A 26,327-nucleotide genomic window follows, 5' to 3' on the forward strand; every position below is an offset into this window, starting at 1 on the left:
ATTTTGTTTGTTGTTGTTGTTTTTTTAATTTTCTTTCATTTTTTTGTTGGTTAATTTCGAATTTTTCTTAATGTTATTTTTCATTTTGTTTTACTGGATGTGTGTTATGTGTGTGTTGTTGTTGTTTTTTAGTATATTTTACATTTGTTTTTTGTAAGTAGTAGTAGTAGTTTTTCATAATTTTGTTGTTGTTACTTCTTTCCACATTTTTATGTTGTTATTTAAACAGGAGGAATGATTTTTTTTTATTATTTATATTTATGTTTTTTATTTTTGTTGTTTATTTTAATAATTTATTTTAGATGAAATTACATTTTCTTTTTTTGGTTTGAGTGAATGATTTTTCTTTTGTTTTATTTAGTAATCATTTACTTTGTTTGTTTTTAGTTTAGTTTGTATGTAAATTTTACTCTTTTAGTTTTATGTTTTTTTTTTTTAAGAGAGAAACTACATGTTTGTTTTTAATTATTACCATATTCTTTGTTGTTGTTTTTAAGCTATTTTTTTAATAGTTTTTGTGTTTGTTAACTTATACTAAAATTTGTTTGTTTTGGTTTTTTTGTAAGGATTTAAATTTGTTGTGTTTGTTTTTCTTTTATAAATATGAAAATTAAAATTTATATTTTATATGAGAAAATATATAATAATGATTTGTTAATTTGTTTGTAATAAAAATCTCTAAATCTTTCAACGAATTTAAATGTGTAGACATCCAATCATTCTTTTTTTTTCTTAGGAATTGAAGATGTTGTTGTTTTTTTTTTTGTTTTGTTTGAGAGAGAGAGAAATAATAAAATTCTTTGTTTTTGTTTAAAAGACAATGGCACTGTAATTTGCAAAATTAAATATTGAGACTTATAAACTAATTTGGTTTTTGGATATTCAATTTTTAGAAAATTACTTTACAATTGCCCAACAAGGAATTTTACCATTTCAAAGCTTTAAACGTAGATGTTAAGAACGCTTGTAAGCTTCTGACCAACACGGAAATAACGATTAAACATCAATACACTATGAGCCCCTTAATTCGTTAAAAGACATTAAAGATTTTTTTGGTTTCTGCGGTTAAATGTTGTTGTTTTTTTTTTGGTTTTGTTTTGATGAATATTTGAGAAATGGAATTTTGAAATTAGTTTAGGTCTTGCTATTACATTTCCGTGTTAGTAGTGACTTTTTAAAAAATATTTTTCTTTTTAAAAAAGAGCACTAACAAGACATACAAAATAATTTCAAAATTTGGGTTTATTTTTTTCTCCTTTTGTTTGTGGGAGAGCGTTATAGAGAGTGAGAAAGAGAGAGAGGATTTAAATTAGATTTTTTTAGGTTAAAGTGAGTAAATGTTGTTTTTTTAATGAAAAAAAATTTTAGAGGTTTTTTGTTGTTGTTAAAAGCAATTTTTAAAGTTGTTTCATTTTTTTTTAAGAAAAATATTTTTAAAGTTGTTTTTTTAGTTCTGCTTTTTTTAAGATGTTTAAGTTATTTTAAGAACACAAATGTCATTTTGCAAAAAAACATTTGTTTAAAAAATATTTTTTGTTTTTTTTTGGTTTAAGGTTTAAAACAATTTTGAAGAAAATTATTAACAAATGCACTTTCCTTTTATTTGATTTAAACTTTTCAAAGCCTTTCTTTTTCTTTTTATATAATTAATTTATTTGTTCTTTTTGTCAATTGTTTTTTTTCTGTTTAGTTAACGTCTCAATTTGTTTATTTTTTTCTACACTTTTCTATGCATTTGTTTACAATTTTCATGCTTAAACTGTTTTTAAAGGGTAAATCCGTGTGTTTTTGTTTTAATTTTTTCTACTTTCAGAGTTTTTCTTTTAGGTTTTCTTTTCTTAATATTTTTGTTTAATAAAAGGTACATTTTCTATGTTTAATAGGTTTCTAATTCCATTACAATTTTTTTCTTATCTTTCTTTAGATTTAAATTCAATATTTGTTTGTCCTTTTTGGTTTTCTAGCAATATCAAGTTTTGGGATTTTTGGTCATTTTTGTTGAGGTTTTTTCTTACAATTTCTAAAAAAAAAATTGAAAAACTAAATTATTTTTAAAGTTTAATCTCGAAACTTTTTTGCCATTTTAGCTTAACTTTGTTCAAACTCAAACTTAAACTTTAAATAGCCAAAATTTTCATAACTTTAAAGTTTTGTTAAAATTTTAAATAATTTAATTTTTCAAACTTTTCTTTTGAAATTTCTTGTTGTTGTTCCTTTTTGTTTTTTTAAATATTTTATATTAAAATTGTTATAAAAAAATAACAATATTTCAAAATAATTTTAATTATATATTTTTTTATATAAAGACAATTTTTCTTATATAAAAAATAAAACTTTATATAAACTTAATTTTGTTTTTTAATATTTGGAAATTTTCTTTTTTTGAAGGCTTAGTTTCTTAGTTATTAGTTTAATTAAAAGTATGGAAAGAAATAAATCGGAAACTGAGCCTAATTTCTTTATAACTAAATTAAGATAAAATTTTTAAAAATTATTTTACAATTGTTACAATATTTAGTTGTTTGTATAGTTTTTTAAATAAATTTCAGTTTTTATTAAAAAAAATTTATTCTAAATCCAATCATATTTTTGGAAAAGTTTTTTTAAAATTGTAAATTTTAATAAATTTGTTATAAAAGTGAATGAATTATGAAATAATTTTTGCATATCTTGACAGTTTCTACTCTTAAAACTCCTCTTGAGCTTTAAACTCAGATTTGAAGTTGTTATTTAAACTGAGTTTGAAATTTGTTGTTTAGTTTAAACTTAGCTTTAAGCTAAAATCTGTTTGTTATAAATTTTAACAAATTTGTTAAAAAAAAGCGAAAGAAATCTGTTATAATTTTTGCAGATATTGAAAGTTTCTTCTCGTTAAGCTCCTTTTGAGCTTTAAACTCTGATTTGAAGTTGTCATTTCAACTACATTTGTTGTTTAGTTTAAACTTAGCTTTAAGCTAAAATCTATTTGTTATAAATTTTAACAAATTTGTTAAAAAAAAGCGAAAGAAATCTGTTATAATCTTTACGGATATTGAAAGTTTCTTATCTTTAAGCTACTTTTGAGCTTTAAACTCAGATTTAAAGTTGTTATTTAAACTGAGTTTAAATTTTTTTTAACTTTAAAGGTTTAAGCTACAAGTTAAACAAGATTATATGATTTATTTTAAATGTCTTTTAAGTTTAAACTATAGTTAATTAAACTAAAGTTTAAACTTTAGTTAAATGGAAAAATGGTAGTTTAAACTATGGTTTTATTAATGTTTTCTTTATCTATCAGAAACTTGTCTTTCACTACCTTAAGAAGGGATAATATTCTTTATTAAAGTTTAAACTATGTTTAGTTAAACTTTACAATTTTTTTAATTTTAATAGATTAAGCTACTTTTATTACAAATTTATTAAAATTGAAAGCTTGTTTCGCATTCAGTTATTTATTTTAAAGTTTGAATAAAATATGTTTAAAATCACAAAAAGAGTTTTATTTTAATAAAACTATCGTTTAAAGGAATTTTAATCTTTAATTAAAAATAATGATTATTAATCAATTTTAAAAGATATCAGTTTGTTGTAAATTTGAATAAAAGTAATTTTAAACATATAAACAGTTGCTAAATCGCACACTTATAGACACAGTTAAACGTTTAAAGATTTTAAGGTTGACTTAAGTTTAGTTAAACTTTTAAAGTAAACTGTTAGAGTTTTAACTAGGCGAAGTTTGTAAGAACTAAAGTTTATTACATCAAAAGCTTGTCTAAAGCGTATGTTGTTTAAAGTTAATATAAACTTAAGTTTAAATAAATGAAGCTTTTTATAAACAACAGATTTAAAGAACTAAGTTTAAAGAAAACCTTAGTCTAAATAAACTAAAGTTTAAATAAACTTAAATAAAATTTTAATTAAATACTTAAATTGAGTTAAAAATACAGTTTGTTAGACTAAAGTTTCCCTAAACAAAATATCAATTAAACACAAGTTTAACTAAACAAAAGTTTAATGAAATTAAACTAAAGTTTAACTAAACGAAAACAGCTAAAAGTCTAGCATTAAGTTCAAGTCTAAGTGCTAGTGTTAAACTTAACACTAGTGTTAAAAAATTTCCTTCGTCTACTAAACTCAAATTAACCTTATTTCCTAAACTTTAACTGTGGAACTGTCAATTTCCATATTGAAAGATTGGATTTCAAATTTTTTTAGAAATTTGTTTGTAATATCTACAGTTTACGTACATTTAAATAAATAACAAAAAAAATATGTTTTCTTTAAATACCGTTACTTTCTTTTCCTTTTCAATTTTCGCTTTAAATTAGAGCAAATTTGAATTTAAGGTTTAAAACTAATAAAACATTATTTAGAAATACACTAAAATCCAAAAATGATGTAGCAAATTATTAACAAATAAAATCTAAATGTATTTAAATGTTTTTAAACTATTTTGTGATGAGAAAAACAAATTAAGGAAATAATAATCATTTTAATTTTATAAAAAACCTTAAATCAAACGCTCACTGTACCATATTCAGAAATCGGTATTGTTGGTAGGTATTTCTGATTCGGAATCTCCTTCGGCTGTAGTGGGTGGCAAGGCTAAGGCCATTTGTTGGTTGGTTAAAGCCATAGTTGGTTCGGTGTTGCGACGTTTCATTTTGTTTTTAACTTTTTTTAACATGGTGGCCTTTAGTTGTTTGTTTGATTTTTTTAATTGTTTTTTTTTTTTAATTTAAACCGTCCGGTACAATTTTTTTATAAATAAAATATTAAATTGTTATTTAAATTTATTTATATGTTGTTGTTGTTATGTTGTGTATTTTGTGTGTAAATTTTTATTTTTATTTTTTTTTTAATCCAGGTTGTTTTTATTATTAGTTTAGTTTTTTTATAAAAAAGAGAAAAAAGAAGAAAATTTTATAAAATGAAATTATAAAATGTTGTTTTTTTATTCGAAAAATAATTTTATAAAAGATTGTTAGTCAATTTAAGGTAAATAAGAAAAATTAAAGATTTTTTTATAAAAAAGTGTGCAAAATATTGTAACAAGTAAAATTATTAAAAAATTAGTAAATTTTTAAAAAAGCTCAACATATATGTTAAAGAAACTATTAAAAAATGAAATAATTTGTTTAATAAAAAAAGAAAATATTTTAAAATTAAAGAAATTTCTTTAAAATTGTTAGAAAAAAAATCTTCAAAAATTTTAATGATAAAAATTTAGATAAAGATAAAGATTTTTTATAAAAGTTGTTTTTATAAAACTTGCTAAATCATTATTTAATTAAGTTATTTTTTTGCTACTTTTGCTGACAAACCAAACTTAAAATTTCATTTATTAAAGCTTCTAAAACTTAGCAGTAAAGTAAACAAAAAGCTTTAAAATATTTAAAAAATAAATCTTAAATTTAAAAGCTTTAAAATTGTATTCAAAAAAGATTATGGAATTTTCCCTTGATTGGTAAAGATTCTTCTTTAAATACTTTCTATAGAAAAGTATATTCCTTAGGCACATGTCTATAGAAAAGTAAATATATTCTTTAAAGAATTAACCATTAAAAAGTTTCTTCTAAATATTCCTTAAAAAATTTGAATTTATTTAATTTCGATAATTAAAAAGCTCTTCAATGTCATTCCAAAAAAGCTAAGATAAGTATGAGAGACTTTTGTAGACATAAACAATTATATGGTTTAAAAACCTTAATTTTATATGTATATTAAAGAAAGGTTGTATCTATTTAAAGCTTTTTTAGAGCTTTAGCAAAAGCTTCACATCTTTTTAAAATATATTTAATTAAAAGCTTTTTAATTAATTCAGCTATAGAAAAGCTTTTTAAAAGGTTTAAAAAAGTACTATAATAAAGCTTTTAAGTTAAGTTTTGAAAATGCCTTTTAATAAAGGTTTAGAAAAAGCTTTTTATTAAAGCTTTAGAAAAAATCTTTTAATAAAGCTTTTTAATTCAGCTTTAAGACATGCTTTTTAATAAAGCTTTAGAAAACGCTCTTTAATAAAGTTTAAGAAAATAAAGCTTTATAGCTCAACTTAAGAAATGCTTTTTAACAAAGCTTTAGAATAAGCCTTTTAATAAAGCTTTTAAATTTGGCTATAAAAATTCCTTTTAATAAAAGTTTTGAAAAAGCCTATTAAAAAAGCTTTAGAAAAGGCTTTTGAATAAAGTTTTAGAAAAAGATTTTGAATAAAAGTTAAAAAAAGCTGAAAGTTTTTAAAAAGCTGCTTAATAACAGTTATACATATTTTAATAAATATTTAGAAAAAAGCTTTTTAATAAAGCTTTAAATAAAACATTTTACTAAATAAACATTTTAATATATAAATTTAAAATGTTTAATTCAGCTGCAGAAAAAAACTTTTTAATAAAGCTTTGGAAAAAGCATTTTATTAAAGCTTTAGAAAAAAACTTTTTAATAAAGCTTTTTAATTCAGCTTTAAACATGCTTTTTAATAAAGCTTTAAAATGGCTTTAAATAAAAGTTTAGAAAAAGCCTATTAATAAAGCTTTAGAAAAGACTTTTGTATAAAGTTAAAAAAACTGAAAAACATTATAATAAATCTTGAGAAAAAGCTTTTTAATAATGGTTTAGAAAACTTTTAAAAATAATACTTTAGAAAAAGCCTTTTAATTTAGAAATAAATTAAGAATATTGTTTTTGAAAGGGTATAAATGAATATGATTTTCAATAAAAGCTTTTAATTTGAACTTTAAGCTGTTTTCAACTAATATATAAAATAGAATCTTGTTTAATACAATTCTAAACAAAAACGTTATGTAAGCAAGGAATTAAAAAATTTGTTGAAAAATATTAAGATTTTGTTTACTCTTATCAAATTTTTATTAAGACAACTAAATATAGTTATTAATATGATTAATCTTTTAAAACACTACCAATAACTGCTTAGACAAAGACAACAGAGAGCACAGCTTTAAAATTTGCTGTCATTCATAAGATAGTAATAATTGAAATTTTCGTTTGCAGCAACCGAAATTTAGTTAAGCAAGCCAAATACATTATTAGCTAAAATTTATTGGCTTAAGCAAACATTCGTATAGTGTTTTTTAAAAACTAAATTTTTTGTTCAATTAAAAAAAATTGTTAAAAATATAGTATAAATATTTAGTAACATTAATTTTAATTAGAGAAATAATTTGAAAAATATTTTAAAAAATTAGTAGTTAAAATTAGAAAAGCCAATGTTTATTTTGGAATTAGTGAAAAATATAGTTAATTAAAGAGAACAAAGAAAAAAAATTAATATAATTTAGCAAATTATAAAAAAGGTGTGTGTCAGTGTAAAGTATAAAAAGTAAAAATTTTAATAATTTTTATAAAAAAAAAAAATAAACGGTGGGAAATTTGTTATGGATTTTGTTTTTGTTTTAATTCATTAGTTGTAAAATATATTTAGTTATTAGTTGCTCAAAAGTGTTGGAAAATGTCAACATTGTATTTTGTTTATTTATTAGTTTAGGTTTTTCGTTTTGGAAAATATTTGCAAATTAAAGTTTTGTTTGGAAATAAACATATTTTACTATTTTATTTTAATTAAATTTATTATTTTTATTTTTTGTATAATTTTGTTATAGTGTTTTTTGTTTATGTTAACAGTTATTTAAATGCTTTAATTATTTTTCAATTTATATTGTTAATTTGTATGCTTAGGTTTGTTCTTGCAATCTTGGATTTAAAATTTTATGGCAACAAATAACAGGTTTTTTTCTTTTATTAATTTTTTAAATATTTTTGTTTTTGTTAATTATACTAAATAGTGTTTTGTTTCTATTAACATTTTCTTTAAACTAGTTCTATTGTAAGTTGTTTTTGTTTTTTTTCTTCAGTAAGCCTTAAACAGACAAATAGTTTTAGTTGGTTTCTTTAGTTTTGTCTATTATTTTTTTGTGAGTGTTTAACAAAATAAATTAATAATTTTCTTATAAAAAACAAGAAAACAGAAAACTTGGACCGGACGGACGTGATCTCTATGTAGGATTAGCATTTTGGTTATCTTTATCTTTATCACGTTCATTAGCATTATCCGGTAATTGTTGCTGTTGCTGCTGCTGTTGGGGTCCCACTGCTGTGGCGTTTGTTTGTGCTGCTGCGATTTGTAAAGCCGTCGACGAAGATGAGGTAGCCGCAGCTGTTGACGAGAGACTCAAGACAGCTGGTGAAATATGTGGCTCTGTCAAACGCCGCTTACTCTTGACTTTCCTTAGCATAAGGGCCTAAATAGTACAATATAGTATTGTTTTATTTTCTTTTAGAAACATGTTCGTCATATTATTATTTTTTTTTTTTTTTTGTTATTTTTTTTTTTTTTTTTGTGAGGCTAATTTTTATTTGAAATTGTTTCTATGTTTTGGCATTTTATTTTTAATAAGAAATTTTTATTAATTGCATTTTATTTACTATTTAAAACAAATAGTTTCGAAAAATTAAGAACATTGTAATATTTAAACACATACATACATAGTACATTTGAGTATTTTTTTTTTTTTTCAACTGAGATGTCTTCTTAAATATTACTTAAAAAATCTAACATTTTATTTTTTATAAAAATTTACAGAAAAAATGGGGATTGTTGTTAATATAACTAGACACATTGTAGATGATTTTTTATAATCTATGCTTTAGATCGAGCGACATTTTATTCGGTGTTGCTTGGAATGAATTTCGAAATACATTTTATTTTGTATTACTGTTGTATTACTGTTACATTACAACATTTTCAAAAGTTTTTCTTATGTATATTGTGCCGATATTTGAGGCCTTAAAAAGGGTGATTTGAACGCGTCCTTGGAACAGGTTTATTGCCTTATCGTAACAATAGTAAAAATTTTGCTTGTGTTCCCGCTTATCTTGAAAAATGTGTTCTTATTATTTTCCTAACTGGCCTGAAGACAATGCCAGACATGCCAACCGCTTAAAACAATATCAAATCGATCTAAGAACTGAAGAATGATCATATTATTAAGATCATTTAACATTTTTGAGATCTAAATACTAACAATAGATTAGATTAGACTGCCATGAATAGCATACAAGAAATAAGTAGTTCAGTTGGGTATTTAACGCAATAAGGTCTTCACACTCTATGATCCAGATCAGACAACATTTTGTCGAGCACAGGAGTACAGGACATAGAAATAGGAAACAGGACTGCAATACTTTTCCTGCGTCAGTGATGATAACGTCAGAAGAATCCGGGAATAAAATCTCAAGAAAGCTTTTAACTCTAACATATAATCAAACTCAACATATAATCAAAATTACATTCACTTTCTGATCTTAATAAAATAATACACATGATCATGCAGAAGAATGATCGCAATAATTACGGCTCCATTCTACAAAATGTGGACAGTTCCTAACTTGTTTTTAAGATGGACTTTATGAACTAAACTTGTTTTTTAGATGGAATTTATGAAATATATATTTTTAATGGGTTTTTGGATCAAATGCAATGACATTATCATAGATTGATATACATTATACAGGAGACCTTTAAATTACACAGGCCGACAAAATTTGAAAAAAGTCTAACCCAGAGACGCGCTGAATCAGAATCTGAACTGAGTATTCTCCATCACATCTGGGATTTGAGATATCGTGCCCTAATATTTAAAAAAAAACTCAATTTTTTAGCCCTTTTTGAGTTGTTATAACAGCGCCAAGATAACTTTGAAAAAAAAAAGTCTCTGGTTTAAAAAATTATCGCCTTGTGTTATCGATATTGCCGGGATATACATACATATACACTACATATCGACGACCTAAATTCGACCCAAACATATTTCAATGTTTGCGATATCGAACATGTTTCAACTAACCAGAATCGAGTGATAATTTCAGAATGGGGTTATATATGTACTACTCTGCTGCATCCCTGCAGTTCGACAAAGAGTTAATGCATCCGACAAAGACAGTGATTTCCACTAACGTCTAACCACCTGGTTGTCTCTAATTAGTCTTTCGTCACGGGAACATCTAAAAAGCACTTGTCTGTCTCTTCGTAACCTATGACCTGACGATTGACTTCCTCCTAGGACAAGCACATGTTCAAATAGCTAGTCACCTGGACAATCGGTGACTGGGTGTAACCCTATATGGTACGTTAAATAGGGAGTTCGGGACTGTCCGACCGAACTGCTGGGATATTTTATATTCTTTAGAATACTGTTTAAATTATAATACAACGAAATCAGTTCTATTGAGATAAGGGAACTTCATTTATGAACGATTTTAGCCACCTGTAATCCGATCTATTTTCTGGATTACCCATAACACATTGTACTATACTCTCCCTGAGTAATAATCCAAGCGAGGCTTCCTTTTCCAAGAATGGTCAGATATGTAGACCATCATTTTATCACGGTTTTCATGGATGCCGAATTTTTCGGTCAATCAAATTGTTACATATCGTCGAGCTTTGTTGTTCATTTGAAAGCCCCTTTGACAGTTTTTCTTATAGTATTTTGACTAATTTTCATTGATTCTGGAGCATCAGACAGAAGTTATTGGCTTTAAGAGCTGCTGCAGTTTGTGGCTTATTTTCAAAGTCAATATCTTCGTGGAACTATATAACATCTTCACGTGAGATGACCATAATCGTGTAAAATGTTCAATGTGATCTAAACTATGAGGTAAGTAGGGCTATCTTATTGAAACCACATACGTTGGTTTCCATATCATCAAATTCAGAATAATCATCGACCTTTAGCGCTTATCGCTTACAAAGAGTGATTTTCACGAGATGCATTGAATGATCTTAGATCTCATGATCGTTTCCAAATTTAACAATTTCGAATTATTCAGAACTGGTTATAAGAAGATTATAGTTTTAATAAAACGTTATGATCAGGTATATTAGGGTTATACTTGGTAGCCAGTAGTGTTCTAATAAAGAAACAATAACACTTGCTTATATCAAAAATTTCCGATTTTATATTAATAAATCTAAAACTTGGTTCCGTACCTTCAACAATATGGTAGTTATGAACTCAAAGTTTGGAACTTCTTATTGGAAGACCCTATAATTCGTAACCATGTCGAAGTATTATTCATCGATATTTATAAAAACTTCTAAAGGTGAAAGTCAAAAAGGATATTAATAAATTAGAGGTATATGTGAGAGTCATTTACGGAAAGCCGACGACCTTTTACAAGCTTTAACTTTGTAGTTAAGAAATATTTTGAAATAAAACGAAAATTCTAACTGATAAATTTGAGTCCACAGTTGATTAAAGTTTTAAACCATCCCTTTCTATATTTTTATCTACAAATGTGTCTAGTTATAAATGTATTTTTTTTTTTTTTAATTATTTTCATTTGAAAAAACAAGTGGGAATATTTAAAACATTAAAATACACGTTTGCAATTAAAAAATATAACATTACATCAATGTATTGAATTATTTCTGTATTGTTTTGTAAAATATTAATGTTTTCTTATTTGTTTATAGTTTTAACTAATAGTTTATGTAAATTTGTTAACATATTATTAAAAAAAAAATTTAAATAAAACATAAGTTTAATAAACAAATATCAAACAAATTTAAAAAGCATAAAAGCAAAAAAAAAATCAAAATTGGTCGGGTGTTGCAAAGTAGTGTTTGTTAATGAAACAAATATAACTAAATTTAATAAAAAGCCAAACAATATTTAAAAAAACTTTTAGTTGTTTCCAATTTTCGTTCAGTTTCATTGATTGGGAAAAAAGAACATGCAAAACATGCGTTAATTGAAACAGTTTTCTTCCAACAAAAAAATAAAACAAAAGAAAACTTCATAAACTATAAAAGTTATAGTAAAAATGGAAAATGACTTACCCTTAGAGCAGATTTTAAAACCACAATATCACCGGAACATTGTACCCAAGGTTCACCATCAACTTGTACAGGTAAATCAGAATGTAAATGCATTTTAATATGGCCACCCTGGAAAACAATACCAAACAAATATTAATAACAACAATTCGAAATTATATGTAATAAATAAATGTTATAAATACCTGAGCTATACGATTAGCATAACGTATGCCCGATTGTATTTGACCCAAATGTACAACACCGGTAACACCAACAATTTCCAACAGACCATCATAATGATTGGGTGGTGAAAAACGATCATCCTTATCAGGTCCCCAAGGATTAGCACCACTTCCCCAACTACGACAAAAAACACACAAAAACAAAATATTATTATTTCTCTTAATAATAATTTGATTTAAAAGTTAATGCCCACCTTAATATATTCAATATAATAATGCCCTCACATGGCGGCAACTCAACTACTTTGCCATCGACCTCTAAACGCATTTCCTTTTGCAAATCCTTTGTACATTTACGTGTCATCATTTTACGCAGACCCATTTTCACATACACACCCTTGTTGTGGAGACGTGAATTAAATTTAAATGGATTTTCCATGCGTGCATTGTGAAAGTCTAGACACAGATCCGCATCGAGTCCAATACCAAAGTAATTATTCATAACAAATATCTGGGTATTATCCTCATTTTTCGTACCCTCACACTCATCATCTGCGGCACCTATTATTGGGGGAAATGTTTAAAAAAATATATTATAGTTTTTATAATGATTATAATCTATTATTTTAGAAGAGTTTTGGTGGTAGGAGAAAAAAAATTAATATTAATTATATAAATATTATAAAAAAGTCTTTTACAATACTTATTGTTATGAGGCGTTAATTCACAAACGATTTCTTTTGTAAACAATTTTATTTAGAATTAGAACCTGATTAGAATTTTTAATTTAACATTATCAAAGTTCCAAATATAGATAGTTTCAGTTACTGTTTACGCCTCTAAGAAAGGGCATTAAAATGATTAGGTTTTCGACTAGATTTTTTTGTGAGAGACCACACATCCATATACTAGTAGCATGTTCCATCAGATGTTTCTTAAAGGACAGCTGATTAATTAAAAAATATTCGGCTCTAGAGTTTAGGGTTCTTAAAAGACAGAGAAACTACTTTAGTTATCGTTAAACTTATAAAAGTAGTAAGTTTTAGTAAAAATTATTGTTATTATAGTTATGAATTATACTTTACATAAATTCTCGGGATTCCTGGGAAAAAGGGTATTTTCTTCCCGTTTCCCGGGAAATTGAAAAGTCTGTGAATTCTCAAATCCTAGGATGAAACGATCTTAACCTTTAAATCTTTCTTGCTATAAAGCTCGGGGTGGGGATGTAATGTGCGTATTGTATCATTTGATAAGCAGAACTGACACTGTTGATCGTAGTAGAGGGATATTTTGAGAATTTAAAATGGGATTTCTACATATATTTATAATAATATTCAAAACCCTGTTAAAACATATTCAAACTTAATAATTCTGAGTTATTGACCCTGATCTATACTTTTGCAATAAATGGACATAGAATACAATGATCTTTGTCTTAGAAATATAAATGAAAGCAGAAAATTGAAAACTTTCTCATTTATTCCCAAAATTAATAAATGATATTATATATTTGTCTAGTCTGAGGTTTCTTTATCGAGGTTCAAGTCTAAACATAAATCCCTAAATCTACCTTCTAATTAATTATCTCGTAATGGGACGATCTTAGGGCTCCAGTAATCGAATGTTTAATAACCCTTGGGTAATGAATTTGCGTTGCGAATAATCAATAAAGATCGGAGTCCCAGTACTGAGTGAGGTTCAATCGTATAATATACCAGATTTGAGAATTGATCGGCAATTTTCACAACCCTTCCTCCAATCAAAGTCACTCGTTCTTACGATAATTGAATCTTCACTTAGAAACAAAGATTATAAAAATAACGACAGTTGTATTAAGTAAAAGTTTATTTTCTTGAAAAGAACTTGTTAACTGATGAATTGACCAATGAACTATATTTTTGGCTCAGATTGATCAGTTCAAACCTTAAAAATGTTATTTTCTCTCAGTTATTTAAATTGTAAATGTTCCAAACATCTAAACTATAATAATGACAGATGATCTAGACCGCATCAAACGGATCTAATCAAATTTGATAGGAAAAGCTCCACTTGCATCCACAGGATTCACAAAATCACCTGAATAAGTGAGGAAAACTTTAAAGGTTTTTGCAATAAATCAAATGGACTTGGATTTAAGTTGCTCGGATTTAAGTTGTAACCCACGATCTAAACACGATCATATCAAATTTAATTATGTCAATTTATGTTTTATATTTTAAACGTAAAATCGTCTGTGAATTAATATTATTTGTTAATGTAATTACAGTGAATTTAATGAATGGTTTTGATTAAAGTTTTTTAATAAAAAAATATTGTGGCATGCAATATGTTTGAAGATTTTTAAAAATATTTCTTTAAATCAGTTCATGGAAGAATTTTACAAACGGACGGACAGTGTTAGAGTAAACCTTAAAACTATATACAGGATAATATGATTTACAAAGAAATCAATTTATTTTATAAACAGCTGATTATTATAAAAATCAGCTGCTTTTACTAATTTTTTTTTAATATTTGTTTTAAAATTAAAAATTTGAAATAATAAATGAAAATACATGCAATAATGTTGAAAGCAAAACATCTATGATCACATCAAAACTAGCAGCATAACCATCCATTATTTAGTTTTATTTAGACCAATTACCGGTTTTATATTCTTAAAATATGTATGTAGTATTTTTTTAAATTTAGTTTTAGTTACAACATCAATTATTTTTTTAAGAAAAACATTTAAAAGTTTTGTTGGTTTGTACATGGATTTAAGACAACAAAAAAGATTATTCAAAATAATTAAATATTTTGGGAAAAGTTTGGTTTTAGAACTTCGGTTATATAACGAGACGAAGACGACAGGAAGTTGTTAAAAAAAGAGAGCACAAATTTTATCTACTCAAAAAAGGAAATTTAAGTTTTTCGGTTAAACTAGATTTTCTTGATTTGTTTAAATAAAATTTGGCACTTATTTTTTTGTTTGGTTTTTGGTTTAGAACACAAAAAGAATAACATTTAAATGAAAGTAAAATCCATATATAGAAAATAATATAGGAAAGTATACAAAAAAAGTTTGTTGTTTTTCAGAAAAGAAAAAATTTTGAGTAATCAAAAGACCTGATTTATCACTCGATGTAATGGCCGGTTCTTGATGATGCTGATCTGTTTGTTGCGATAGATGTGCTTGATGAGCCTTCTTCTTCTTACCGGTTGTATTGGTCGTAACCTTCATGGTTTGTTCCTCTGGTTTCTCCTCCGGATGGAACACCACAGTCCAACGATCTAAACGTATATCCTCAGCATCAATAACTTCACGCAAATAGCTAAGAGGATCCTGATCGCCTGTATAGCCAGTACCCCAGCAGAGTACACGTGCCAAATCGTTACCTTTTTGCGAGAAAATCAATCATATATATTTTCGCATTATGTTTAGGATATTGAAAAGAAAAAACTCACCTGTTCCCAGCGGTAAAATAGCACAAGGTGGACTAGAACACTCTGAATCTTGACCCACATTGTCAAGACACTGCAACACCCAACCTACGGTACCATCTCCACCACACACCAAGATTTTATAATGAGGAATATGACGAAATACGTATAAACTGAAACATAAAGTTTGTATTAATTTCAATTTGTAAAATGCTTTAACATGTCTGTTGATTTACCCGGGTAATGGTCCACCATTTTCTAAATTAAATACTTGAAATGGATTCAGTAGTTTTCTAAAGTTCGATATCAATTCCAAACCCTGACAGCCACCAGATTTAACATTTACAAACACTAACAAAGGATTGATATCGGCCGGCACCATGCTGGGTTCAATATTTGGCAATAGCATTACCAACAGATCTTTACCATCCCAACGCACTTCACGTAATATATAAAAAGCTCTTACCTATAAATAAATAATAGAAAATACTTCATATAAGTAAATATTAAAATTGTTAATTTATCATTTCAACATACCGCTTTCTGGGCATCTTCATAGGTCAAGACAACCGAACCATATTCATAATAGATTGGACCAATACTTGTAAATTTACTATCCTCATTTAAATATTTATTAAGGAAATCCTCATATTTGCGCTGAGACTTGCCCGGATCTAGATTGCCCACGAATAAAGCAATATTGGGACCATGAGGATCTTGACTATGTTGCATATAGAAACGCATCAATTCCATTTGACGTATAGAGTCTTTGCCCATTTGTTTCATAATATTCAAAGGACGTTCAGTTATAGATAAAATGCGTTCAGTAACACCACTATCTAATAATACTTGGGAACATCTGTGTAGGACAAACAAATATTTATAATTTATCTACTAATTCAAAAAATGCCAAAACTAACCGGTAGTCATCGATTTGATTATCGGCTAAACCAAAACGATCGAGAGCATCACGTATCAAATCCTTAATAGTGGTCGTGGTATCGACAGGAACACTAACATAAGGCTCTTCAACAGAGCATTGCAATTTGCCAGGATAAACGCGTACAAAGCCATTATCTCTGTCATGAAACCTTAGAAATATAGCTGGTCGTTTACCCTCCAAATGATTTAAGCTTAAAACAGGATTAGGATCTTGCAATGGTGCATCTTCATTACCAGCTGGTGCATACAAATCAGTTAAATAAAATGCCTGAAAATTATATTAATTGAATATTAGTTTTAGAGATCGAAAGGGTTTGTAAAATCGTTACTGAAGATAAATGAGTGCACTCGGCTTTACCTATAGTCTAGTCTATAGTTTAATCTATAGTCTAGTCTAGTCTATAGTCTAGTCTATAGTCTAGTCTATAGACTAGACTATAGACTAGACTATAGACTAGACTATAGACTAGACTATAGACTAGACTATAGACTAGACTATAGACTAGACTATAGACTAGACTATAGACTAGACTATAGACTAGACTATAGACTAGTCTATAGTCTAGTCTATAGTCTAGTCTAGATTTTTTAAAATTTAGTTTTTTTAAATAAATATGTTCTACTCACACTTGGATCACGTGAGATATGAAATGCTCTAAGTGCTGTCGTTAGCAATTGTTCCAGAGTGTATGTACGAGGTACTACAATGACACGATATAGTTGACGTCTAAATGAATTGTTGCCATCGAATACTTTTATGGCTTCTAAAATTTTAAACAAAAACATTATAATTATTATTTAATTAATAATCAAATTTGAAATGAAATATTAACCTATATCCTTTTCTTCACGTTCTTTTTCTTTCTTCTCCTTTTCTTTATCGGATTTATCCGATTTGTGACCTAATTGTGAATCTGGTCTATGATGCGATGAGGAACCACCACTACTGCAGCCAGCTGCACTACCGCCTGGCACAACGGCCATTGCCTCAATTCTATCCACAGATTCTTCATCTTTAAAACGAGGCGTATCACCACTGCTAAACTCTTCCGATATACTCCGAGCTAGTGAAAAAAATATTGAGAAAGATTTTTTTTAACTTATTAGTTATATGGAAATAAAAGTGAAAAAATAAGCTGTTAAAAGGCAGTTAATGTACGTATTATATGTACGTTTAAGCTACTTAAGTATAATACCAATTTTTTAGTTTTGTTTAGCATAAAAATCATTCACTTGTTAAATTTATTTAAAGAAAAATTAATAGAAATACGATAGGAAAGCATGTCCTAAGATTAACTATTACTTCAAAAAAGTTTCTATATTTTAGACTTATCTTTCAGGAAATATTTAATTCATACTTAAGTGGAGAAGGATTAGCTTCGAATCTGGATACCTACAGAATGGCAAGTGTGGTATTTTTACTTAATACGAGAAATATTTATAGGCCGTTTAATAGAAGTACTAGTTGATATTAATGCCAGAAATATCCTCACTTCAACAAACTTGTGCCAGAGGCCTTAGGACACATCGGGCATGTAGCCGAGGGATTATCTGTCTAGAAGTTTCTGATTTATTTCCCTCTTTTTTCTTTTCTATGCCACTTCGGGAACAATATACGCAAGTCACTTTTGACATAGTCGAGCCCTGACTTAACGAAACATAGTCGAGTACAGAAACCGAACTAGTCGAGTACAGAAATGAACTTGTCTAGGAATATGCTGAAGAGTATAAAGAACTACTAAGCTGAAGTGAAGTTATCTCATCAAAGGAAAACAAATCCCTTTTAGGTACAATAACTCGGTAAATAAGATATTTTTATATACTGATAACGGATATGGATCTCAATGGAAAACGGACTCACGAACCAGAAAAAACAATCTGACATTTAAATTCTTCTGCTGAAATGATATAAACTTTGTTTTGGTAAAATTAGTGATCAATCCAAGTTCTGAGATTTTGTCAAAAATCTTCGATAAACCTTGTTGGTATGATATAATTATCAATTGAACCCAAATATATTGTGGGAATTTTGAACTCGATATATCCGACGTTTACCTATTACGGTTCTAGTGCCTAATGAATCTTTATATATATCCGACGTTTACCTATTACGGTTCAATCGCCTAATGAATCTTTATATTTAAATATAAAGATTTGAAAGGAATGAGGCATGATCGTAATTGATCTCCCTAAGATTCCACAATATCTTCTCCGTTTTCCTATGTGTTATGGATGTGTTAGGGATAAAATATTTAGTAAAAATTTAGAAGCTTCTTCAAGGTCCACAATATTCCGAAAATTATACTCCACGATCACAACTTCCATCTACTTCAAATTAGATGTTAAAATATTTCTCCGGAACACGAACAATATTCGGTGTAACATACAAACGCTTTCAAAAATGAACAATGATTATGGCCAACCCTGGTCCGAGTGTACTTATAAAACCTAAACCTTTAAGACATATTAAGCTTTCCCTCAAATCAATTTATTAGTTTCATACATAACAACTGTAAATATAATTTTAAGTTAAAAACTTTACAATAAACATGCATAATGATGGTTAGTTTTGATAGTTAAATGAAAGTTGAAATGATTAGTGTCCAATGATAGACCTAAAAAGCTGATACTAAATGTTAGTAAATGAGAAAATATGAGTGTAATTTTCATTTATAACCTCTCTTTTTCTCTTTCCTAGACACTTTTAATGGTAGGAATGAGTTAGAAAACAGTGTGCCAATACAAAAAATAACGTTTTCATAACAGTTTAATGAATGATTAATTGCTGGTTAATTTTGTAAAAAAAAGTATTAAAAAACAAAATCTTGTAAAAAAACAAGTAATAAATAAAAAAACAAAATGGTTAGAAATATAAAGGAATATACATAAATAAAAAAATATATAAATAAAATTTAAAACAAATCCAATTCAACAAAATGAAAAAAATAAATGCGGTTAATTTTTGGGAAATACCAAATTGGTAATTCAGTTTTACAAAAACAAAAATAACTTTTTAAAGGTATAGTTTTTAAGTTATGCAAGTTAAATCACCTCTGCGTTTATGATAGCGCGGTTTACGCCAACCCAATGACAAACGACGCATACGTTTTAGTAATTTGCCAAAAACATGCTCATTATCACTGAGACGTGAACGACTGCGTGAACTGGTAGCATCACTTATATCACCGCCAGCATCATCACTATGACCGCCATACATTGTATGACAATGAGGCCTTAAACGATTGTCCAAAAATTGCGAATACTCTTTCAACACCTCCCTATCCTCATCGTCGTCGTCGTAGTCATCGGCATTAACGAGATCATCACTACGCCTTTGGCGTCTGCATTTGTAGGTATCGTAATTATCGTCGTAAGGCTGAAAATTGCCATCCTCATCTTGTATGGTAATTTCAATATTCTGATACATAGTATCAAGACTATAGTTGCTATGGATATTTTTACTTTCGCACTTTCCGCCATTGGAACGTTTCGAACGACGACGTTGAAAGAAACGGGCATATTTCTTGTGACGCGGACTGGGTGAGTGTGATTTTACACCGGGCTCTTGAAACGATTTACTGCGACCTACCGGCGACAGTTGAGCCGGTAGTGAGGAAAGCGTTTTTCCCGTGGTTGGTGGTGGTATGGGTGAAGCTGAAGAACAATCACTTGAATTGGGTGAGCTTACAGAACCGCCTGTAGAGTGTCCTTTTGGTGGACAGAGTATAGGTTTTGTGGTCTTTGTTATAGCTCCAGTCTTTTGTGAGGTTGGTTTTCCAGCAGCACCTGCACTACTACTACTGTGCACACCTAAGGCAGTGTTAACTGTCATCGGATGATTACGCTTTTTTGGCAGCGGTACCCCCGAAGACAATTTCAAGTTGTGTGCATTTTTACTTCTATCTATGCTACTACGATTGTCTATAGATGTATTGCTATTACTACTATTATAACTTAAATTACTTATAAGATTCATGCTTGAATCAATATCATCGGTTGTGGTCAATTCCCCGCCAGTATCGGAAGTTTCATAGAAACCTTCATGTGGTGCCGTTTCGCCCTCTACATCACCATGATAGTCACAATCACTACCAGCTCCACTAGCTTCTGCGCCTGCTCTTTCACTTGGTCCCTGGAGTTTTGCACCAGCTGCTCTTTTCTTTAGAGCCACATCACAATGATCATAATCATCACTAATATCACCTCCACTGACATCACAAACACCCACATCCTCGTCCTCATCGTCGGTATTGGAGGAGAGATGTTTTCGTCTTCCATGATATGGTATCTTACGTACTATATTCGTATAAAATAAATGCAAAGACGACGAGGCAGAGGGAGATTTTGTAATATTTTTTGTATTTTGGCATTTTTTATTGTGTTTGGAGTATGTAGTATTTGTGGTCTGGGTCAACTGTAAAGCACTATCATCATTCACATCCAACTCAGTTATATCATCTATATCGTTTTGATTTTTTTGCTCTTCGCCTTCTCCGGTCCGCTCTTTTGCTTCGTCACACTCCATATCACCATCATCATTTTTATCTAAACCTTTTTCCATAACATCCGCAACCGCTGCCAGTGTCGAAGAGGTCATATCGCCCGCTATCATTGTCGGTATAGGTGAGGGTGCATACGAAGAGGGTGAAGATGAAAGAAAAAAGTTTTGTTTTGATTGTTCTAAACGTTGTCTTTGTAATAATAAAATTTCTCTTAAACTTAAATCGGGTGTACTATCGGCTCGTTTTCTCTCGTCAATAATACGCTGATCGTGACTAATATCGTCTGCTATTAAATCAGCTATTTCAATATTTTCAAATTCATCGGCTAGATATTTCAAAAGGAAGTTTTTTTTTTGTTTTTTTTCGCAAAAAGCAAAACAATCGGAAAAAGAGGTTAAATAAAAAAGAGGGAAAAATAAAAATAAATTAAAAATAAAGAATTATTTCAGAGAAAACGAAAGCAATTAAAATTAAAAGATAGTGAAACATATTGAGAAATTTAACACAACAAAAATATGTACAAAAGTTGTAAAAAATTTGCAGATTCTGAAAAGAAGAAACTTAAAATAAGTTTGGTAATTAGAAACACTTGTGAGAGAATGAATGTTGGGCACGCCAAGATATTACTTTAATTTGGATACCGAATTATTCACTAATGATTAAAAAAGTACACGATAAAGTGACGAATAATAGTTATTTTGTGTTTCTAGTTCAGTTCTGGTTAAGTCTTAGTTCAGTTCTAGTTTAGTTCTAGTTTAGTTCTAGTTCAGTTCTAATTCAGTTCTAGTTCAGTTCTAGTTCAGTTCTAGTTCAGTTCTAGTTCAGTTCTAGTTCAGTTCTAGTTCTAGTTCAGTTCTAGTTCAGTTCTAGTTCAGTTCTAGTTCAGTTCTAGTTCAGTTCTAGTTCAGTTCTAGTTCAGTTCTAGTTCAGTTCTAGTTCAGTTCTAGTTCAGTTCTAGTTCAGTTCTAGTTCAGTTCTAGTTCAGTTCTAGTTCAGTTCTAGTTCAGTTCTAGTTCAGTTCTAGTTCAGTTCTAGTTCAGTTCTAGTTCAGTTCTAGTTCAGTTCTAGTTCAGTTCTAGTTCAGTTCTAGTTCAGTTCTAGTTCAGTTCTAGTTCAGTTCTAGTTCAGTTCTAGTTCAGTTCTAGTTCAGTTCTAGTTCAGTTCTAGTTCAGTTCTAGTTCAGTTCTAGTTCAGTTCTAGTTCAGTTCTAGTTCAGTTCTAGTTCAGTTCTAGTTCAGTTCTAGTTCAGTTCTAGTTCAGTTCTAGTTCAGTTCTAGTTCAGTTCTAGTTCAGTTCTAGTTCAGTTCTAGTTCAGTTCTAGTTCAGTTCTAGTTCAGTTCTAGTTCAGTTCTAGTTCAGTTCTAGTTCAGTTCTAGTTCGAGTTCAGTTCTTGTTCAGATTTGTTCAGTTCTAATTCTGTTATAGTTTATAAACATATTAAATATTAAAAAGACATCTGCAAAGTTTACTTAAACTAAAATTAAAATCAAACTATAATACAAGAGAAAAAAAATTATATAAAAAAAATATAAAAAGTGTTGAAATATTTATGATTGTTTTTTCTCTTTCTTACAAATGATTTTTGAAATTCGACATGATTTTTATTAATTCAAATAATTTTTAAAAAAATTTGAAAAAAGTGTGTAAACATGTAATGATTAAAATGTAGTAATTATGAAATTTATGAAGTATGGATGAAATTGCTTCAGGGCGTTTTAATTTCTACAACATCAATTTAGACAAAAAATAGAACACAGACATCGAAAATTCTATAAAAATACTTGTTTTGGAAAATAAGTTTAATGGTGATGAATGTTTGTTCTGATTTTAAAAGAAAGAATTAAAATTTTATTAAAATAAAAATTAATCGTTTTTATTGTTTTAGAAATGTCCGTGATTAAGGTGATAATGAATTTGATTTGTGTTTGTTGGTTTTGATTTTGCTGCTCATGATTACAACAAATTTGTTTTCACATCAATATAATTATTAAATTGTTGATTATTTAAGGCTTCGTGTCACAACATTTTGTGTTACATAAATAAACGTATAGTTCTACTTACGGCACGAATATTCACGAACTAAATTTGATTCGGATTCTGTTTTTCTAACACCCATTATTTCTTTAATTGGCACCTCGGTACGTGGAATTGAAACACAATGCGGAGGTAAATAAATCGGTTGTAAACAACCGAAAGTACATTCGGTTGGCAGGTACATGCGACATCCAGCGTGTGTGGTTAAACCACACCATTCGCAACGATAACCTTATTAGGAAGATTATTGGAAAATTAGGAAATTGTTTTTTTTTTTATTTAAAATGTTAACCCACCTGTTAGACACTCGGAGGACCAACAGGTCTTTTTGCAATAAACACATTTTGAATTTGATGGTAGATTGCCTTCTCGCCAGTGATGCTGGAAAAAATGAGAAAGGAATTTTAATTAATTTAAAGATGATAATGTTTACATATAAATATTTGTAAATGTGATAGACCCAGTTTTGTAATGGTGAATGTCACTTTATGACTTTTGGAACTTACTTGATGCTTAACATTTAACAACTCCTTGCCGGGTACATAGGTGGCATTTTCTGTACAATCAGGTACAGCAAAATCTTGGCACTCAAGATGCGCATAATATTCACAAACTGTAAAAGAGAAAATTACGAAATTAATAAGTATTTTTTATTTAAATTTTGTTCTACTTCATTTCTTTCAGTTCTAGATCAATTCTAGTTCCATTCTAGTTCAATTCTAGTTCAGTTCTAGTTCTGTTCTAGTTCCGTTCTAGTTATGTTCTAGCTCTGTTCATATTCTGTCCTAGTTCAGTTCTAGTTTAGTTCTAGTTCAGTTCTAGTTCAGTTCTAGTTCAGTTCTAGGTCAGTTCTAGTTCAGTTCTAGTTCAGTTCTAGTTCAGTTCTAGTTCAGTTCTAGTTCAGTTCTAGTTCAGTTCTAGTTCAGTTCTAGTTCAGTTCTAGTTCAGTTCTAGTTCAGTTCTAGTTCAGTTCTAGTTCAGTTCTAGTTCAGTTCTAGTTCAGTTCTAGTTCAGTTCTAGTTCAGTTCTAGTTCAGTTCTAGTTCAGTTCTAGTTCAGTTCTAGTTCAGTTCTAGTTCAGTTCTAGTTCAGTTCTCATTCAGTTCTCGTTCAGTTCATGTCCAGTTCTAGTTATTTCTAGTTACTTACCTATACAATGTACGGATGGTGTTTCATCTAAGCGTTTGCGACATACTGTACAAAATTTCTTCTTGTGAGTTGTTGGTTCTGACCAACAATGCGCAACAGGATTCTGTAAATAATTTTTCAAAAGCCATTATATTGTTTTGTTGTGATTATAAATAAATTAGAATATTTACCTTAATAATACATGGTGCAATGCCAGAACAAGGAGTTACCACATTTGTGACACATCTTTCGTGTATTATAAAATTGCATACTGAAAATAAACAAAAAAATAAACTAAATTAGTACTGATTTCTTAGGATAAATTCATATATTTTAACAATATTTTGTTCAAACTTATAAAGAATGAAAATTATAACCACTGTTTAGAAAAGTAGGCGTTCAAAATAAATATTAAAATACAAATTATAACTAGAATGCTATAGTAGTTTTCGTTAAAATATTTACATATACAATAAATATAAATATTATGTCAGATCGAATTAAATTTAATTTTTTTTATATGATTTTTTAACTGCGATGGTACCAGCCCATTTTAAATAATAATTATATTATTATTTTAAAATGTGTCCATTTATATAAATAGCAATATTTATGTCATTGCTAGCAAACTAACATATACATATGTAATTATACATATATGTATGTGTTAATAATAAATGTCCTTAAATAAAAAACTTGTATTTTTCCTTTTTTAATTCTAAAAATAAATTTATTGTAAAAGAGAAGAAGAGGAAGTACCCAAGCATTGTTCAAAATATATATTAAACATGTGTATCTCAAAATACGTGATTCTATACCTATGATTTTGTTGTGACAAACAGAATGCAGATACAATTTAAAAAAATAAACTTGAACATATAAAAAAAATCGATTACGAATATTGTGCTTAAATCATTTTAAAATGTGTCACCGAGTGTATTACGTTTATAATTTTAAAGAGGACACTTAAGACGAATTTCAAAAGAATTATATACAATTTCTAGAAAAGTGTAATTTAAGTATAAATTTAAGATTTTGTTAAAGGTTTCATTAATATTTAAAAACTTTACCAATCTTAATGGTTGCACTATTTTATTTTTTTTTCCAAAAACTGAAACTAAAAAAAGTGGTGTATATAGTTTAAACAAACATTATGTGTCCCCTTTACTTACTTAACATGCCATAGTGCATGCAGTCTACTTTTTATTTGAGGTTAAATTTAAACAATTGTATTTGATACCCATGATACCCTTCAAAGCAAGTATAAAACTACACCATTTCCACTTGAATTTTGAAAATTTTCATTACATTTTTTCACATTTTTAGAAACTTAACCTTAACACCGATATATTAAATTAAAACATATTTTATTTGAGAGCTATTATATAACGGTCGTTTTAAAATATAGAGGAACGATTTAGATTTACACAAAACACGGTCTTAATGACAATTCAAATATTTGTAAAAGAATATTGAAAGTTAAAATGAATTACATGAACCATGAATTCCACTATACGATATTCCCAAAATTAATCATTTGAATATAAGAAATTGGAAATGGTATTTTAGTATTCACATAGATACCATCATAGTGGCAAATAAAAGCGTATTAGAAAACACAAATTATAATAATGATGACAAAAGAAGAAATATTTTAAAATAATGAGATGAAATAATAAACGATTCACAAAAATTCACCCAAAATCTAATAAACCCGGGAATTTAAAAAACACTCAAGCAGCCAAACAACTAAAGCTGGAGCTAACAGTTCAGCTTCCCTATCGAAGATTTAGCAAAATTTATATAAGTATGTAAATATGTACAACTTATTGTTGCAACAATCTCTTATTATATAGTGGTGCTACTCAAATCAGGAGAAAAACGACTGTTTAAAATAGTGTGTGAGAAAAAAGTGAGAATGTAGAAGAGGGGGGAAATATAAAAATACAACGTTTTGCTAACATGAATGAGTTCATTCATGACGTCAGTAGAGAACTCGAAAACGTCAGGTCAGCGGCCTAGTTTTTTTTCATTTCTTACATTTGCGAGGTAAAATATAACATAAATATATACATATAGATGAGAACATATACATACATGCATATGCATGTAATGCAATTTATATAAAAAAACTCCAGTTTTTCATTCTAACTTTTTTGTAAAATAAAAACTGAAGTGCAATTTTTAAATAATTTATGTGCATAAAGATAAGTATATGCATACATATGTATATTTATATGTATGCATATACGAAAAGCATATTTGACATGTGACAGAAGTATCTACATATGTATAAGTTTATACAAGT

At 28.0% G+C, this 26,327-nt stretch overlaps 1 protein-coding gene across 2 annotated transcripts in view; it reads right to left on the minus strand.

Annotated features, from left to right (window-relative positions):
- Positions 1–7,332: 7,332 nt before the first annotated feature.
- The window catches only part of LOC119609521 (diacylglycerol kinase theta), a 55,888-nt gene continuing 36,893 nt past the window's right edge, over positions 7,333–26,327 (minus strand). Inside the window, exons 3-19 of one of the 2 annotated variants that reach the window (XM_037964342.1) lie at positions 24,211–24,290; positions 24,041–24,143; positions 23,399–23,505; positions 23,189–23,273; positions 22,920–23,123; positions 19,408–21,183; positions 17,190–17,420; positions 16,984–17,120; positions 16,335–16,624; positions 15,952–16,273; positions 15,651–15,880; positions 15,439–15,587; positions 15,100–15,369; positions 12,246–12,552; positions 12,013–12,169; positions 11,831–11,938; positions 7,333–8,228 (exon numbers count right to left, since the gene is read on the minus strand). In XM_037964342.1, the coding sequence (XP_037820270.1) occupies positions 7,983–8,228; positions 11,831–11,938; positions 12,013–12,169; positions 12,246–12,552; positions 15,100–15,369; positions 15,439–15,587; positions 15,651–15,880; positions 15,952–16,273; positions 16,335–16,624; positions 16,984–17,120; positions 17,190–17,420; positions 19,408–21,183; positions 22,920–23,123; positions 23,189–23,273; positions 23,399–23,505; positions 24,041–24,143; positions 24,211–24,290 (4,802 nt within the window). In that variant the 3' untranslated portion in view covers positions 7,333–7,982. The remainder of the gene's footprint in view (positions 8,229–11,830; positions 11,939–12,012; positions 12,170–12,245; positions 12,553–15,099; positions 15,370–15,438; positions 15,588–15,650; positions 15,881–15,951; positions 16,274–16,334; positions 16,625–16,983; positions 17,121–17,189; positions 17,421–19,407; positions 21,184–22,919; positions 23,124–23,188; positions 23,274–23,398; positions 23,506–24,040; positions 24,144–24,210; positions 24,291–26,327) is intronic. The other variant, XM_037964343.1, reaches the window with a different exon arrangement.

This window comes from Lucilia sericata, unplaced genomic scaffold, assembly GCF_015586225.1.
Source record: "Lucilia sericata isolate MDLA Ls3-8-SP2 unplaced genomic scaffold, ASM1558622v1 Contig000999F_arrow, whole genome shotgun sequence".
Taxonomy (NCBI): domain Eukaryota; kingdom Metazoa; phylum Arthropoda; class Insecta; order Diptera; family Calliphoridae; genus Lucilia; species Lucilia sericata.